Source organism: Orycteropus afer, unplaced genomic scaffold (genome assembly GCF_000298275.1).
Source record: "Orycteropus afer afer isolate SDZICR_OR568_19922 unplaced genomic scaffold, OryAfe1.0 scaffold00144, whole genome shotgun sequence".
In the NCBI taxonomy this organism is placed as follows: domain Eukaryota; kingdom Metazoa; phylum Chordata; class Mammalia; order Tubulidentata; family Orycteropodidae; genus Orycteropus; species Orycteropus afer.
The window spans coordinates 1,753,000-1,766,505 of record NW_006921731.1 but is presented as its reverse complement, the minus strand read 5'-3'; the positions used below and the strand labels follow the sequence as shown (position 1 = coordinate 1,766,505).

Sequence of the window (13,506 nt, the reverse complement as noted above, 5' to 3'; positions counted from 1 at the left end):
TCTCCAGCACCGGAAACCACAGGAAATCAGGTCAGTGCATGGGGCCTACTCCCCCTGCTCCTGGCTTGGTTGAGTCTGGGACTTCCTGAGCAGGCGGTATTGATGAGTGAGTCCTAGCAACTGGAGGCTCCTTTGGCCTGGAGCCCTTTGCTCAGAATAGCTGGAACTAGCTGGAGGGTAGAGAGAAAGTGGGGCTGTAGTCCTTAGAGTCAGTCTTATGGGGAGTCCAGGTATAGAGGCATGTGAGGTTTAAATGTGTTCTATAGAGCTTGTTTTTGTTTTTTCTGCCCAACTCTAAATGATGCCTCAGTCACCTCTGTATCCCCAGTACTCGGTGCACAGTAGTGCACAAGTCCATGGGATACTCAGGTCCAAGAGTGTTAATGGGCAGGTCGGATCTGCAGGGAGTTTCAGGAGTAGGAGGGGTTAAGAAATGGGTGCAGCCTGCCACACCTCCACCCCCCCCCCTCCACTCTGGTGTTGGCGTCTTTTCCTGATACTTCTCTGCCACAGCAGAAACCTTTACCTTTCTGGAGAGGGCAGTAGAATTTTTCTGGGGGCAAAGATCCTTCAGACCCTCACTGGGAGGAGAAGGAATGTAGCCTGCCTCGCTGGTTAGAATCAAGGAGGAACTCTGGGGCAGGGTGGGGCTGGGGCAGGCGGAGGCTGTGCTCCCGCTGGCACTGCTCACTGCTCACTTCATTGCTGCAGCACGGCAAGGCCCTGCCACCCCCCTTCAGGCCGTGCAGTCATGTTCTGGGTGCCCTGATCCCACAAAAGCCCATGGGGAGCCCCAGATTGGAAGCCCTGCTCCTGCTGCTCTTTGGCCTCTCTGCCTCCACTGCCAGGACTGGCTGCCCATACCTGCCCTACTGGAGCACCCGTTGTCTGCTGGCCTCCCACATGGTAAGGTGCCTCTACCAGGTGGGGACACCTATCTGGCACTGGCTGGTCATGCTCCCCACTCTACTGCCTGCCTACCCTTTCCTACTTCCCCCGCCTCAGCGCTCTCGTGATCAGCCTCTGCGGTCCTCTACACAGTATCCAAGGAGTAGCCAAGGTCCTGGTTTGCTAAGGGCCTGAGATGTGTGGAGCTGGGAAGAAAAGAGCCAGGATTCTCAGAATTAAGTGATTTGAAGCAAAGACCCCAGGGAGAATGCTCCTTATAGGAATCCCTTCTAATAATACCTCTCCCCTTTCTTTTCTCTACTGGGTCCTGTACCTTCAGAATGACAGCTTCTCTGGTGAGTTTCATTCCCTGTCCTACTCCTCCTCCCCACACCTGCTTCTGTTCCAGATCCCCAGCAAACCCTCCATTCTAATTTTTGGTTCCTGGCCTAGGAAGTAGCATGGTTTTAAGGAAAAAGTATAGGATTTGGAATCAGAACAAGCCTGGATTTACACTGCTGTCCTATCACAAACTCCATGTGTGTTCTCAAGCAGTTTATTCGACCCCTCAGAGCCTTCATTCTGAGGAGTATAGCAGCATGGTAGAAATGATTGCCTGATGAAGAAGTGTTACTTTTGAGTTGTGGGGAGGATAAATCTCCAAGCACCCCATAAATGCTGGCTCTCCCCTTCACTGGTCCCTTTTTCCTATCACTAATACAAAGAGACGATAATCCTTTGTATATTATGGTGCTTTCCTTTACAAACTATGTTCCCACACATTATCTTACTTGATGTTTACAACAGCCCCACTTTATGAATGAGGAAGCCGAGGCTTCCAGAACTGCTGTAATTTGTCCAAGGTCCTACTTCCAGGTTTGGTAGAGCTGAGTATCAAATTCAGCTTGTCTTAGGCAGGTGAGACCTCGTTGGGCCATATAGTTGGATTTCCTTTTCATCTTTTACAGGAAGCTCTGCCCATACTCTTTGCCATACTCAGTTGGCCTTCCTCCTCTCCACAAAGCCCTGCTGTGCTCAGGTCCAGCACTGTCCCTGCTGGTTGTGCCTGCGGCTGATGTCAGATCCTTCAGGTATGAGAAATAGCCCTTGTCCTCCTCTTGTCAACCTCATCATGAACCTAGATCATCCTATTTGATTTAAAAAACATGCAACAACTCTGATATTCGTAAGTTCAGTTGTCTCATTTTGTGAAGGTGTTTTCTTGAAAATACCTGGTACCAATTCTTGGAATGAAAAATTTTCAGTTCTATGAATATTGCTACTATTACATTCTATTTGTAAAGTAGGACCCTCTTTCATGTTCAACTCTATATTTTCATTGCCTTGCTCAGTGCCAGGTACATACTAAATGTCTATACACAGCTTGTCCCTGGATGGTGCAAATGGTTAATGCACTCACCCGCTAACCCAAAGGTTGAAGGTTTGAGGTACTTTGAAAGAAAGGCTTGGTGATCTACTTCTGAAAAAATCAGCCATTGAAAACCATACAGAGCACAGGTCTGCTCTGACACACATAGGGTTGCCATGAGTCAGAGTTCACTTGAGAACTGTTTTGTTTATACACCGCTTAAGAATTCGAAGTTTCAGAAGGAAGGGCTGCTTATGCACAGGGAGACAGCTCAGGGGGCAGGAGAGTATGGAGGGATGGACACTGGGAAGAGGTAACTATGGGGAGGAAGTGGGAGGGGAGCTGTTGCATTGTAAATTTTGGTCAATGACATGAGACAAAGTATATTATGTGAACTGCTGTATGAAAAGTGAATTTACTCCGTAAATCTTCACCCAAATCAAAATAAAATTAAAAAAAAAAAAGAATTAGAAATTTCTAATTTTTCACCATTATAAATAATGCTATGTATTACTTTTTCTCTACTTAAGAAATTAATCCTCTTTTTATTATATTGCAACTTTTGAGATTAAATAAGCTTAATCTTTGGCATCATTTTCCTCCTTGACCTAAAATGATTTACTATCTAACACTAGGGTACATCTCCAGGTAGGGGAGGGGGTAAGGGGGGATGGGTAATAAGTGTGTCTTCCTCCCTTACACAGGCCTTCAGCAGAGCTGGTTCCATTTCCTAGTGTGGAAATTCAAAAAGTCTTACAGGCTCAAGTTCTATAGGAGGCACAAGATGCCAACATCTGCTCAGGTACTCTCCCTGCTAGTTCCAGCCCAGCCCTGTGCCCTACAGCCCTTTCCCTTCTGGCCTCTTATTTTACTCTTCAGCCATGAGAGAGAGATGAGAAATGTGGAAAGGAACTACTTCCTTCTTCTGTCCATTACACAGTTAAGGAAACTGAGGTCAAAAGATGTTGAATAACTTGCCTGTGGTGCCCCAGGTCCGCAGGCAGGAATAGATGCCAAGTTTCCTGACGCCTTGACTAAGGATAAACTTTTTCTCTGCTTACAGAGGAAGCTTTTGAGTAGCTGTTGCCTATCTGAGAAGGATTACATCTCCATCCCCTCCCCAGATATCCCCCACAAGGGGCTGCGCTCTAAAAGGACCCAGCCTTCAGATCCAGAAGCAAAGGAAGGTCTCCCCAGGCTGGGCTCACAGAGATATGGAAGTAGGAATGGGATGTGGCAAGAGATGGGTTCTACCAAGTCGTGGTGCCTGTACTAACTCAGATCCTAAGGCCAAGAGACAAGGCCATGAGGTCCTCCTTCTCCCCAGGGCCCAAGTTCTCCTTTGATTTGCTGCCTGAGGCACGGATTGTTCGGGTGACCATTCCACCAGGCCCTGAGGTCAGTGTGCGTCTTTGTCACCAATGGGCATTGGAGTGCGAAGAGCTGAGCAGTCCCTTGGATACCCAGGTATGGAGTGTCATCCTCCTGCAAAAAGCTAGATCACACAATGCTGGAGTACAAGGGGCCTGCTTATTGTACAGATGAAGAAACCAAGGCCCAGGGAAGGTAGTTGCCCAAGACCTCACCATGAATGACTAGCAGAGAAATGAATATTGTATTTGCTTCCAATGAGAGGAACAATCAGTATGATTCAGAAAGCATTAAGAAGGCTTTTCAATTCCTCCATGAGGCTGGGAAAATGACAAAGTACTCACAGCTGTCTTGATACCCTTCCATCTCCCTCCCTTTTAACCTTTGTTCCTACCCCTTGAGATATCCCCCATTTTCTCAGCCCAAGCTCTGACATCCAACACCAACCTCTGGTTTTCACAGATGCTCCTGTACATAGTTGGTACATTTGCAGGAACTGATGATATACCCCTGGGGCCCTCAGCTCTCTTCATTTATAAAAGGGTGATGATAGCTTACAAAATCACTCCAGTGCTGGAATTTACTTAATTGAGTTGTTGGTTCTAGCACCTAGCAACCTGCCTGGCACACAGAAAGTGCTCCATAAATATCTATCTCTTTCTCTGTCTCCTTCTTCTATTGAGACTCCTAGAGAAAATGGTCAGACTACAAAGCATAGGTCCCCTGAGTAGAATTTCTCAGTGGCAGAAATAGGTCTCATATCAGGAACAGTAGGGTGTGTTGGCCAAGGACTCAGCTTCCTCTGCCACTGTCCTTTTTTAGTTGTCTGTGCTCTTTCTTAGGCATCTCTTCTTCTCTCCCTTTGCTGCTTTGTCAACAGGTAATTGTGTCTGGGGGCCACACTGTAGACCTGCATTATGAATTCCTTCTGCCCTGTCTGTGCATAGAGGTGAGCAAAGGAAAGGGTATGGGTTGTTGTTGGCTCCCCTGTGAGGCCCATCAGATATTGCAGTTGGGTAAGCATGTCTTCTGTAGGTCATGCTTAAAAAGGACCAGGGGTTACCAAGATGCTTGGGAAGACTGGTACCAACTTGGCTGTATGCCACACACTGGCTCTGAGATGGAAGGGTCATGCTGAACACAGGATATTCTTGGGGTGATGTCAACCTCAGTCCCACCCACATGCAGGTTTTCCCTTGTCCAGAATAGACAGCTGCCTTCACTGTGTGCTCTGGGGAGTCGAAGCAGGGATGTGTGGCCACTGCAGGGCTCCATATGTTCTGAAAATCTTTTCCCTACCACCTCTCCATGACAACCCTCCTCTTCTTACACAGTTAAGGTGCCTAGCATTAAGACTTCCTTGGATTAGACAGAAAGGTGCAGGGAGTCTTGTTACCTGGGAGGAGAGGAAAAAAAGAGTGTAGGCAGAGACCTGGAACAGGGTGGATATTTGGGGATTTGGTCAGTCCAGGCTAAGGACCAACACAGGGTACCCGGTACCTTGGGGATGGCTAAGAGTGGTGGCCAGGGATGCCCAAAGGGAAATCCAAAGAATGTGGATTTCTAGAGTCCCCTCGTTCTGGGCATGGGTTCTCCTCTCCAGAAGATGAGTCAGCCCCTCACTTGCTGTTTTGTCTCCTCTTCTCTGGAGTTTCTTCCTTCCTCAGATCAGGTACAAATCACCCTTCCCCACACTCCATATTGCTCCCAACTCAGTTCCCTGCCAGCTCGGGCAGTTTGCACCAGAGTCAGGTAAAGCTAGAATTAGCTTTAGGTCTGAGTGATATAGGTAAAGCCACTGACCCTGCCTGTTCCTTGTCAACCCCTCCACTAGGCATTCTACTTGCAAGAGGACACTGTAAGGCACAAAAAATGCCCCTTTCAGAGCTGGCCTGAAGCCTGTGAGTGCTGCTTCTATGCAATTTTATGCATGTACATGTTTCTGTCTCTCTCTCACACACACATGCACATGTGCACATACACACGTGCCCTTCACAATGGTGTTGGAGAATGTCCACAGAAGGCTTGCACATACTTTCCCCAGAGCCAACAGGGGTAAGGCAGTGGCCTAGTTACCATGTCTACCAGTCAGCCTGCTAATAAATCAGAGTATTGAACACTGTATTAGGCCCTGTGACAGACTGAGAAAACATGATACAGTAGGTGGTATCCTAAGAGGATGGGCTAGAAGACCTGGGTTCACATCCCAGCTCTGCCACTTGATCTTCCTTGAGCCTCAGTTTCCTCATCTGTAAAACAGGCGTAATGATCCTTGCCCTGCTTTACTTTCAAATTGTTTGTGAGGCTTAAATTAAATAAAGCTTGGTAATCTCTAAAGTACTATAGGTACCTTGGTGTCTTAAAATGGGAGAGACAGGACACTCAAATACAGCCAAGGAATAACACAAAATAGCTTGCAGTACAGGGTTATAATTGAGAGTTAGGCTATAGGGCAAGAACTTAGGAAAGGGACAAGACCTATGGAAGCTGTAGTGGGCAGAGAAGGTCTTGTAGGAAAGGTGGCACCTGAACTGGGGCTCAGGCTTTAGAAAGGAGATAAGGGAGGGAAAAGCATTCCTGGTTCTGGGAGGACAGAGATGTGAAGAGTTTGAGTTTGGGGAGCAGTCAAAATGGAAGCCTAGAAAGGAGAAGAGGTTGTTGTTGTTGTTGTTATGTGCCGTTGAGTCGGCCCCGACTCATAGCGACCCCTCCTTGGGTTTCTGAGGCGGTATCACTACGGAAGTAGATTGCCCAACCTTCCTTCCAAGGGGTGGCTGGGGGTTTGAACCACCAGCCTTCTGGTTAGCAGTCAAGTGCCTTAGGCACTATGCTATCAGAACTCCCAGGAGAAGAGATAACTGGATAGAAAAAATAATACAAGGGGACTGGAAAAGGGATGTCCATTTGTTGAGTACGCAGCTTGGCCAGGCACCATGCTGGGCACTTTCACAAATGTCGTCTGATGCCCTGGGCTGAGGCAGTGCTGAGGCCTCCCCAGGCTTCACCCTCTGACCTGCCCCTGCCTAGATGGCGCGGACTTCTGGAAGTCAGTGCATTTTACTGACTACAGCCAGCACAATCAGATGGTCATGGCCTTGACACTCCGCTGCCCACTTAAGTTGGAGGCCTCCCTCTGCCAGAGACAGGGCTTGCATGCCCTCTGTGAAGACCTCTCCAATGCCACGGCTCAAGAATCAGAAGGGGTAAGCACAGGCCTCCCAGGATCAGGCAGGCAGGACTGGGGCCCAGGGACCTCTCCTAACTAACTCCTCTCTTCCACTATAGTGGTATGTTTTGGAGAAGGTGGACCTGCACCCGCAGCTCTGCTTCAAGGTACAACCATGGGAGAGGAGGAATGGGTAGGAGTAGAGGGTGATGCCCACAATCCATCCCACGCTGACTCTCCACTCTTGTATTTCTCAGTTCTCTATTGCCAACAGTAGCCACATCGAATGCCCCCACAGGACTGGTGAGCCAATGAGTGAGCTCAGCTGGGACCCCCCTCTCACCATTTTGTTCTCACCCAACTGTGACCAAGCCAAACCCTAGCTTTACCCTGACTTCCCATCACCTGCAGCCCAGCTCCTATGAACTCCCATGAACAGGATATCTCATGTGATGCCCTCTCCCACTCCCCTGGGCAGCCCCATCCTGGAACGTGAGCATGGATACCCAGGCCCAGCAGCTGATACTTCACTTCTCCTCAAGGACGCATGCCACCTTCAGTGCTGCCTGGAGCCACCCAGGCTCAGGGCAGGACAGCTTTGTGCTCCCTGTGTACAACGTCAGCCAGGTATGGCCTAACCAGGGCTTGCCACCTCCCCCTCCACCAGGCCTTGCTGTTCAGAGCACAATCCCCAATCTCCTTGTCACCTCATTGAGACAGACCCTGGGTGGGTGGAGGCAGGCAAACCCCTGACTTTTATCACCTAGTTAATTTATTTACTTGATCAGCCTTTGTTCAACTGGCTTTTCTGTCAGAGGGATTTTCAGGGGAGCACTTTTTAAACTTCAGTTTCTGAACTTACATGTTAACCAGAGGGAAGGGACTGGCCTTCCCATATTCAGCTGTTCTCTGGCCTATCCAAACTGTTGCCCCATTTTATACTGACGCAGTACTTAAACCCAGCTGTCCTCTACCGCTGCTCTCCTACTTTACAAGGCACCTGTGTAGAAGCTCTCAGACTCTCTCCAGAGGCAGAGCCCCTAGAAGCCAGTGTGCTCTTTGCAGAATAGTGTAAACTACTGACAGACTTAATTCTATTATGTGGACCAAGAACATTTTCACTAATAGAGTCTCTTGTGTGTGTCTGATGTAAAAACTATAATCAGAGACACACAAAAAACCATAGCACCAAGCTAACTAAGCATGACTAGCTCTTTTTTTTTTTTTTTTTTAATTGTGATTTGGGTGAAAATTTACAGAGTAAATTCACTTTCCATACAGCAGTTCGTATACACTTTGTCTCATGACATTGACCACAGTTTACCACAATGCAACAGCTCCCCTCCTACTTCCTCCCGATAGTTACCTCTTCCCAGTGTCCATCCCTCCATGCACTCCTGCCCCCTGAACTGTCTCCCTGTGCATAAGCAGCCCTTCTTTCCCCCATGATTGTTCTCTCCAAGGAGTGTATCTACCTCAGGTAAATGTTCAACTCATATGCCTGTCTGTTGTTTGGCTGGAAGCCACAGGCATGGATGGGTTCAATTCCAGACCTGAAGGGCAGCTAGGGGCCATAGTCTCAGTGGTTCCACCAGGCTCTATCGGACCAGCAAACCTCATCCCACCCCCTTTTTTTTTTCTCCAAATGATTTTGAGTTTTGTACCACATTGTTCTCCCTCTCTATCCAGGATCTCCTACAGAGATCCCCTTCCAAGTGGTTGACAGTAGTACCCAGGCACCATCTAGTTCTTCTGGTCTCATAGTCATATAGGCTGCAGATCGGATGGTGTACCAGTCGCTAGGACTAAGTTTCCATGAGTTTTTGGTTTTTTTCATTCTTCTTTGCTCTGACTAGCTCTTTCTTAAATGCTCAATTGCAGCTTGTTTTGCATTCTGTCAGGGCTCCTAAACAGACCCACCCCATTACCATTGCCAGTGAGTTAATTCTGACTCATAGCAACCCTACAGGACAGAGTATAACTGCCCCATAGGGTTTCCAAGGCTTTAAGTCTTTACAGAAGCAGACTGCCACATATCTCTCCCAGAGAGTGGCTGGTAAGTTCAAACCACCAACCTTTTAGTTAGTAGCTGAGTGCTTACCTACTGTGCCACCAGGGCTCCTTCCCAAGCCGACAGGTTGTAGCAAATGCTTAAGATTTAAGACCAAGTCATGCTAAGATTTAAGACAGTCATGTGGGATAACCTAAAATTGAGAATGAAATTCATTAACTTATTTGTTTGTGTGATCTGGGAAAAGTCCACCTTTACTGAGTTCAATCATGAGTTGAGAGCCACTGTATCAGCACTACCAACAAGCTGGCTGGAGAATAGGGTCTGAGACATGAGTAAGAGATAGAGGACGGCAGGTGTCCCTGAAGGAGGGAGACTGGACAATTCCCTAACCAGCACCCAGAACACAGGAAAGAGCCACATCCTGCCCATGGACAGATGGCAATCAACTCTGTTCAATTCAACAAGCATTTAGAGTGCCTACTGTGTGCCTGGTAGCATAGTGCCTAAGGCACTTGACTGCTCACCAGAAGGCTGGCGGTTCAAACCCACCAGCCACTCCTCGGAAGGAAGGTTGGGCAATCCTACTTCCGTAGTGATCTGCCTCGGAAACCCAAGGAGGGGTCGCTATGAGTCGGGGCTGACTCGATGGCAAACAACAACAACAACTGTGTGCCCAGCGAGCTCTGGTGGTGTAGTGGCTAAGGCATTTGGCTGCTAACCAGAAGGTCAGCAGTTCAAACCCACCAGCTGCTTCATGGAAAGAAGATGGGGCGTCTGCTTCTGTAAAGATTTACAGCCTTGGAAACCCAGTGGGGATTGCTTTGAATCAGAACCAACCAAATCAATGAGTTTGATTTGGTTACTCTGTGTCCACCCTGTATTAGGCCCTGGGAGACACAAGAAAAGTCTATGACAATCTCTTTTGCTTTTAAGGAGTTCACAGCCTAATAATAGCTACTACCAATAAAGGAATGGGAGCTCTGGTGGCATAGTGCCTAAGGCATTTGACTGCTAACCTGAAGGCTGGCAGTTCAAACCCAACAGAAGAAAGGTTGGGCAATCTACTTCCATAGTGATATCGCCTCGGAAACCCAAGGATGGGTTGCTATGAGTCAGATCAGACTCAATGGCAGTGTGTTACATTGTTGTAATAAAGGAATATGCAGTGCACTGTTATTATTTGGAGTCCCTGGGTGGTACAAAAAGTTAACACACTTGGCTGGTAACTGAAAAGTTGGAAGTTTGAGTCTACCCAGAGGCACCTCAGAAGAAAGTCCTGGTGATCTACTTCTGAAAAATCAGGTATTGAAGACCCTGTGGAGCACAGCTCTACTCTGACACACATGGGGTCACCATGAGTTGGGATCTACTCCAAGCAACTGTTTTTTGGCTTTGTTTATTATTAAAGACTTTTACATGCATATTGCCATTTGATGCTCTCAATAATTCAGTAAACTAAGGATTTTTATCACCTATAAACAAGTGAAGGAGCCTTGGTGGCACAGTGGTTAAATTGCTCAGTTGGTAACCAAAAGGTCTGCAATTTGAACCCACCAGCCGTTCCATGGGAAAAAGACGAGGCAGTCTACTTCCATAAAGATTTACAGGCTTGGAAATCCTATGGGGCAGTTCTACTTTGTCCTATAGAATTGCTAGGAGTTGGAACAGTGGGTTTTGGTTACACAAGAGAAGAAACTGAGGCTCAGGAAATAACCCATATCCTTGCAAAAATTTAACACCCTAGAACCACAAAAGCTATAGTTAAGCCTGAACCTAGGTCTCCTGACTCCACAATTTGAACCCACCATTTCCAGTGCACAAGAAACCCCGTCAATTGTGCAGAACAGTGAACAAGGCAGCAATATAATTGGCCTCCCTGGTATGTGAGCTGCTGGAGAACAGGACCAATTTGTGCACCAGCCATCTGTCCCCAGGACTTGGCAAAGAATCAGCACTCAGAGAATGTTTGTTGATGACTCCTGATGGCCTGACTGATAAAGAATGTGTGTAGCAGGAATTCAGGTCTGGCAGAGATTAGCGGGACCTGATGTAGCCAGGGAAGGCTTCTTGTCCAAAGTGGCACTTCAGCTTAAGCCTGGTTAGGATTTGGAAGTTTTGAGGAGACAGGAAGAACAGCAGAGGCAAAGATTCAAAGGCTGGGTAGAGCTGGATTTGCCTCTGTGGAAATGGTCATTCTGCTCTTTGTTCTTACAGACCCAGGGCTCAAGCCCAGTGACAGTAGACCTCATCATTCCCTTCCTGAGGCCAGGGGGCTGTGTCCTGGTAAGGAATCCTGCCCTCATTCTACCCATGCTCCCCTAGCACATTCTCCTCCACAGGTGGCACACAGGATGAATCCAGTCTGCAGAAATGTTTGGTTTGACCAGCACAGTGTCTAAAACTGGAATTAGTTGCCACCATTTAGATAATGGGAGATGTTATATTAAAATACACACACAAACTGAATTTCTGGCTTCTCTTGAAAAATTAGAAAACTTGGTGCCCTGTTCTGGCACAGTGACAAGGAGCTTCATGCAGCTCAGTAGTGTAATGTCTGATTGCTTCAGTCAGGGCCTGTGCTTTCCAGGGCCTCGCTGTCACCCTGGCCAACTTCCAGTGTTATTTTATGAGTTTGGGCCTTGTGACACTTGAACCCCTGACCTGTTCTTTGCCAGGCCTTGAACAAACCCTGCATTTGGAGGAGTTAGCTATCCCATGGGGACTCCCTTTCTCTGCTCCTTCCCCTCATTCAACTCACTCTGGAAGGAGACACTTTGGCTCACAGAGGTGGGGGGCTCTGTGCTCTTAGGTGTGGCGGTCAGATGTCCAGTTTGCCTGGAAACACTTCTTGTGCCCAGAAGGTGAGTTTTGGGGAGGTGGAGGTTGAGGTGGGGGGGAATTCCCATAAGAGGGAGGATGGGCACTGAGGACCCCTGCTCAGCCAGCCTCATCCTGCTTAATTCAGTGCCCCATCGACGACTGGGGCTCTTGATCCTGGTACTGCTGGCCCTCACCATCCTACTGAGCATTGTTCTGGTCCTTACCCACCGCCGCCCACTGTCAAGTAAGTTTACTTGGAGGTAACCTGGGAATTCAGACCTGCTCAGCTCCTAGGTTAGCTGCCCCCCAACCTTCCCCGGCCAGAGCGAGTGGGGTCCGCAATCCATCCTGCATTGCACTTGCGGAGCCTGGGGCCCTGAGCCTCAATAAGAAACACATTTTTATCTAATTAGCCCAAAGGCACTGTATAGACAAGGGCTGTCTTGGTACTTATCCCCAGAGCAGATGAGGGGCTGGAGGCACCACATAGTAGCCCCGGGACCAGGACCCGGCAGGCTGGGCTCTCCTTAGCACCTCCCCATACTCCTCTGTTGGCAGCACCCGCAGGTGCCAGCGGAGCGAGGCCTGTGCTGCTTCTGCACACCACGGACTCAGAAGCACAGCGACGCCTGGCGGGAGCGCTGGCTGAACTGCTGCGCGCGGGGCTGGGCGGCGGGCGCGACGTGATCGTGGACCTGTGGGAGGGGGCGCGAGTGGCGCGCGTGGGTCCGCTGCCGTGGCTGTGGGCGGCACGGGCGCGGGTGGTGCGGGAGAGCGGCACCGTGCTGCTGCTGTGGAGCAGCGCCGCCTCCAGCCGGGTCCGTGACTCCGACCCTTGCGCCGCGCCCCTGCGCGCTCTGCTCCGCGCCGCCCCGCGCCCACTGCTGCTACTCGCTTACTTCAGTCGCCTCTGCGCCAAGGGCGACATCCCCGCGCCGCTGCGCGCCTTTCCGCGCTACCGCCTGCTGCGCGATCTGCCTCGCCTCTTGAGGGCCCTGGAGGCAGAGCCGTCGATTGGAGCCAAGAGTTGGGGCGGCCTCGGGGCCCGACGGTGCCTGCGGGGTCGCCTGGCGCTGTGCCGCCGGCTGGAACGCGAAGCGGCCAAACCTGCCAACCGAGGCTGAGCAGAGCTCCACCACGGGCTTAGAGGCCTGTGGCCGCAGCGCGTAGGGGCACTGGCTAGAACCCTGGAGGAAGCCTCGTATCCTGACTCTTGGGGCGTCTCTTGAGGACTAGTGCCCGAAATTTTTGCCTTATTCCCTGCCTTCCAACCTGGCGCCAAGCACCTCACTCACTGTCCCAGCCCGTCCCACACATTGACCCTACCAGTGTCCCACCTCCTTCTCACACACTGACCCAGCCTCTCCGGACTCTTGGGGAGAGAGCCACTCTACTGAGAATGCCTCTAACCCCGGTCCTAATGGAGGGAGGGAATCGCCCCACTTATCCAAAACTCCAGACAGAGCGGTTTGCATCGGTTTTAGTGCAAGCTAGAGAGGTTGGGGGCAGGGACAGGGCTATAGGAATTCTGAAGGGAGATATCCACAGGTGGGCAGGAGATAGCCCCCTTGGGGGGTAGGGATCCTCCTTTCCCAGGACCGGCCCTGTCCAGAGAGGGAGGGAGGACTCTGGACCCAGAGAAAGAGGCTTTGGATCTTGATGACCAGAGAACAAAGGTGGAAGAGTGGAGACCAGGAGCCACAAAGATGAATAAAAGCCAAAAGTGATAAACTAAGAAATGCAATGTGTTTCTCTAGTGTGGCTTGTATCGTGAGTGGGGAAGAGGGTCAGTGGCACCAAGGGGACTAGACTCTACCTGAGAGTTGTTGTGCACCAATTTGCTGAATCCTCTGCGTCTGCACTCAAATCACATCCACT

The 13,506-nt window shown here is 49.7% G+C and overlaps 1 protein-coding gene across 1 annotated transcript; it reads left to right on the top strand.

Annotated features, from left to right (window-relative positions):
- The first annotated feature begins 496 nt into the window (after nt 1–496).
- On the top strand, nt 497–12,752 carry IL17RE (interleukin 17 receptor E). Its single transcript, XM_007945862.1, has 17 exons — nt 497–520; nt 727–906; nt 1,229–1,244; nt 1,857–1,979; nt 2,962–3,059; nt 3,321–3,477; nt 3,585–3,724; nt 4,509–4,577; nt 5,463–5,529; nt 6,656–6,831; nt 6,914–6,961; nt 7,052–7,109; nt 7,273–7,421; nt 11,023–11,091; nt 11,618–11,669; nt 11,774–11,872; nt 12,196–12,752. Exons 2-17 carry the CDS (start codon nt 784–786, stop codon nt 12,750–12,752), a joined length of 2,001 nt encoding a protein of 666 aa, XP_007944053.1. The 5' UTR covers nt 497–520; nt 727–783.
- The last annotated feature ends 754 nt before the right edge of the window (nt 12,753–13,506 follow it).

Bases quoted from the DNA above. Each gene is read 5' to 3' on its own strand.
- IL17RE (XM_007945862.1), top strand. From the start codon at position 784: ATGGGGAGCCCCAGATTGGAAGCCCTGCTCCTGCTGCTCTTTGGCCTC. The intron at 6,962-7,051 runs GTACAACCATGG...TGTATTTCTCAG, and splicing joins ACCCGCAGCTCTGCTTCAAG to TTCTCTATTGCCAACAGTAG. The intron at 11,873-12,195 runs GTAAGTTTACTT...CAGCACCCGCAG, and splicing joins CCACCGCCGCCCACTGTCAA to GTGCCAGCGGAGCGAGGCCT.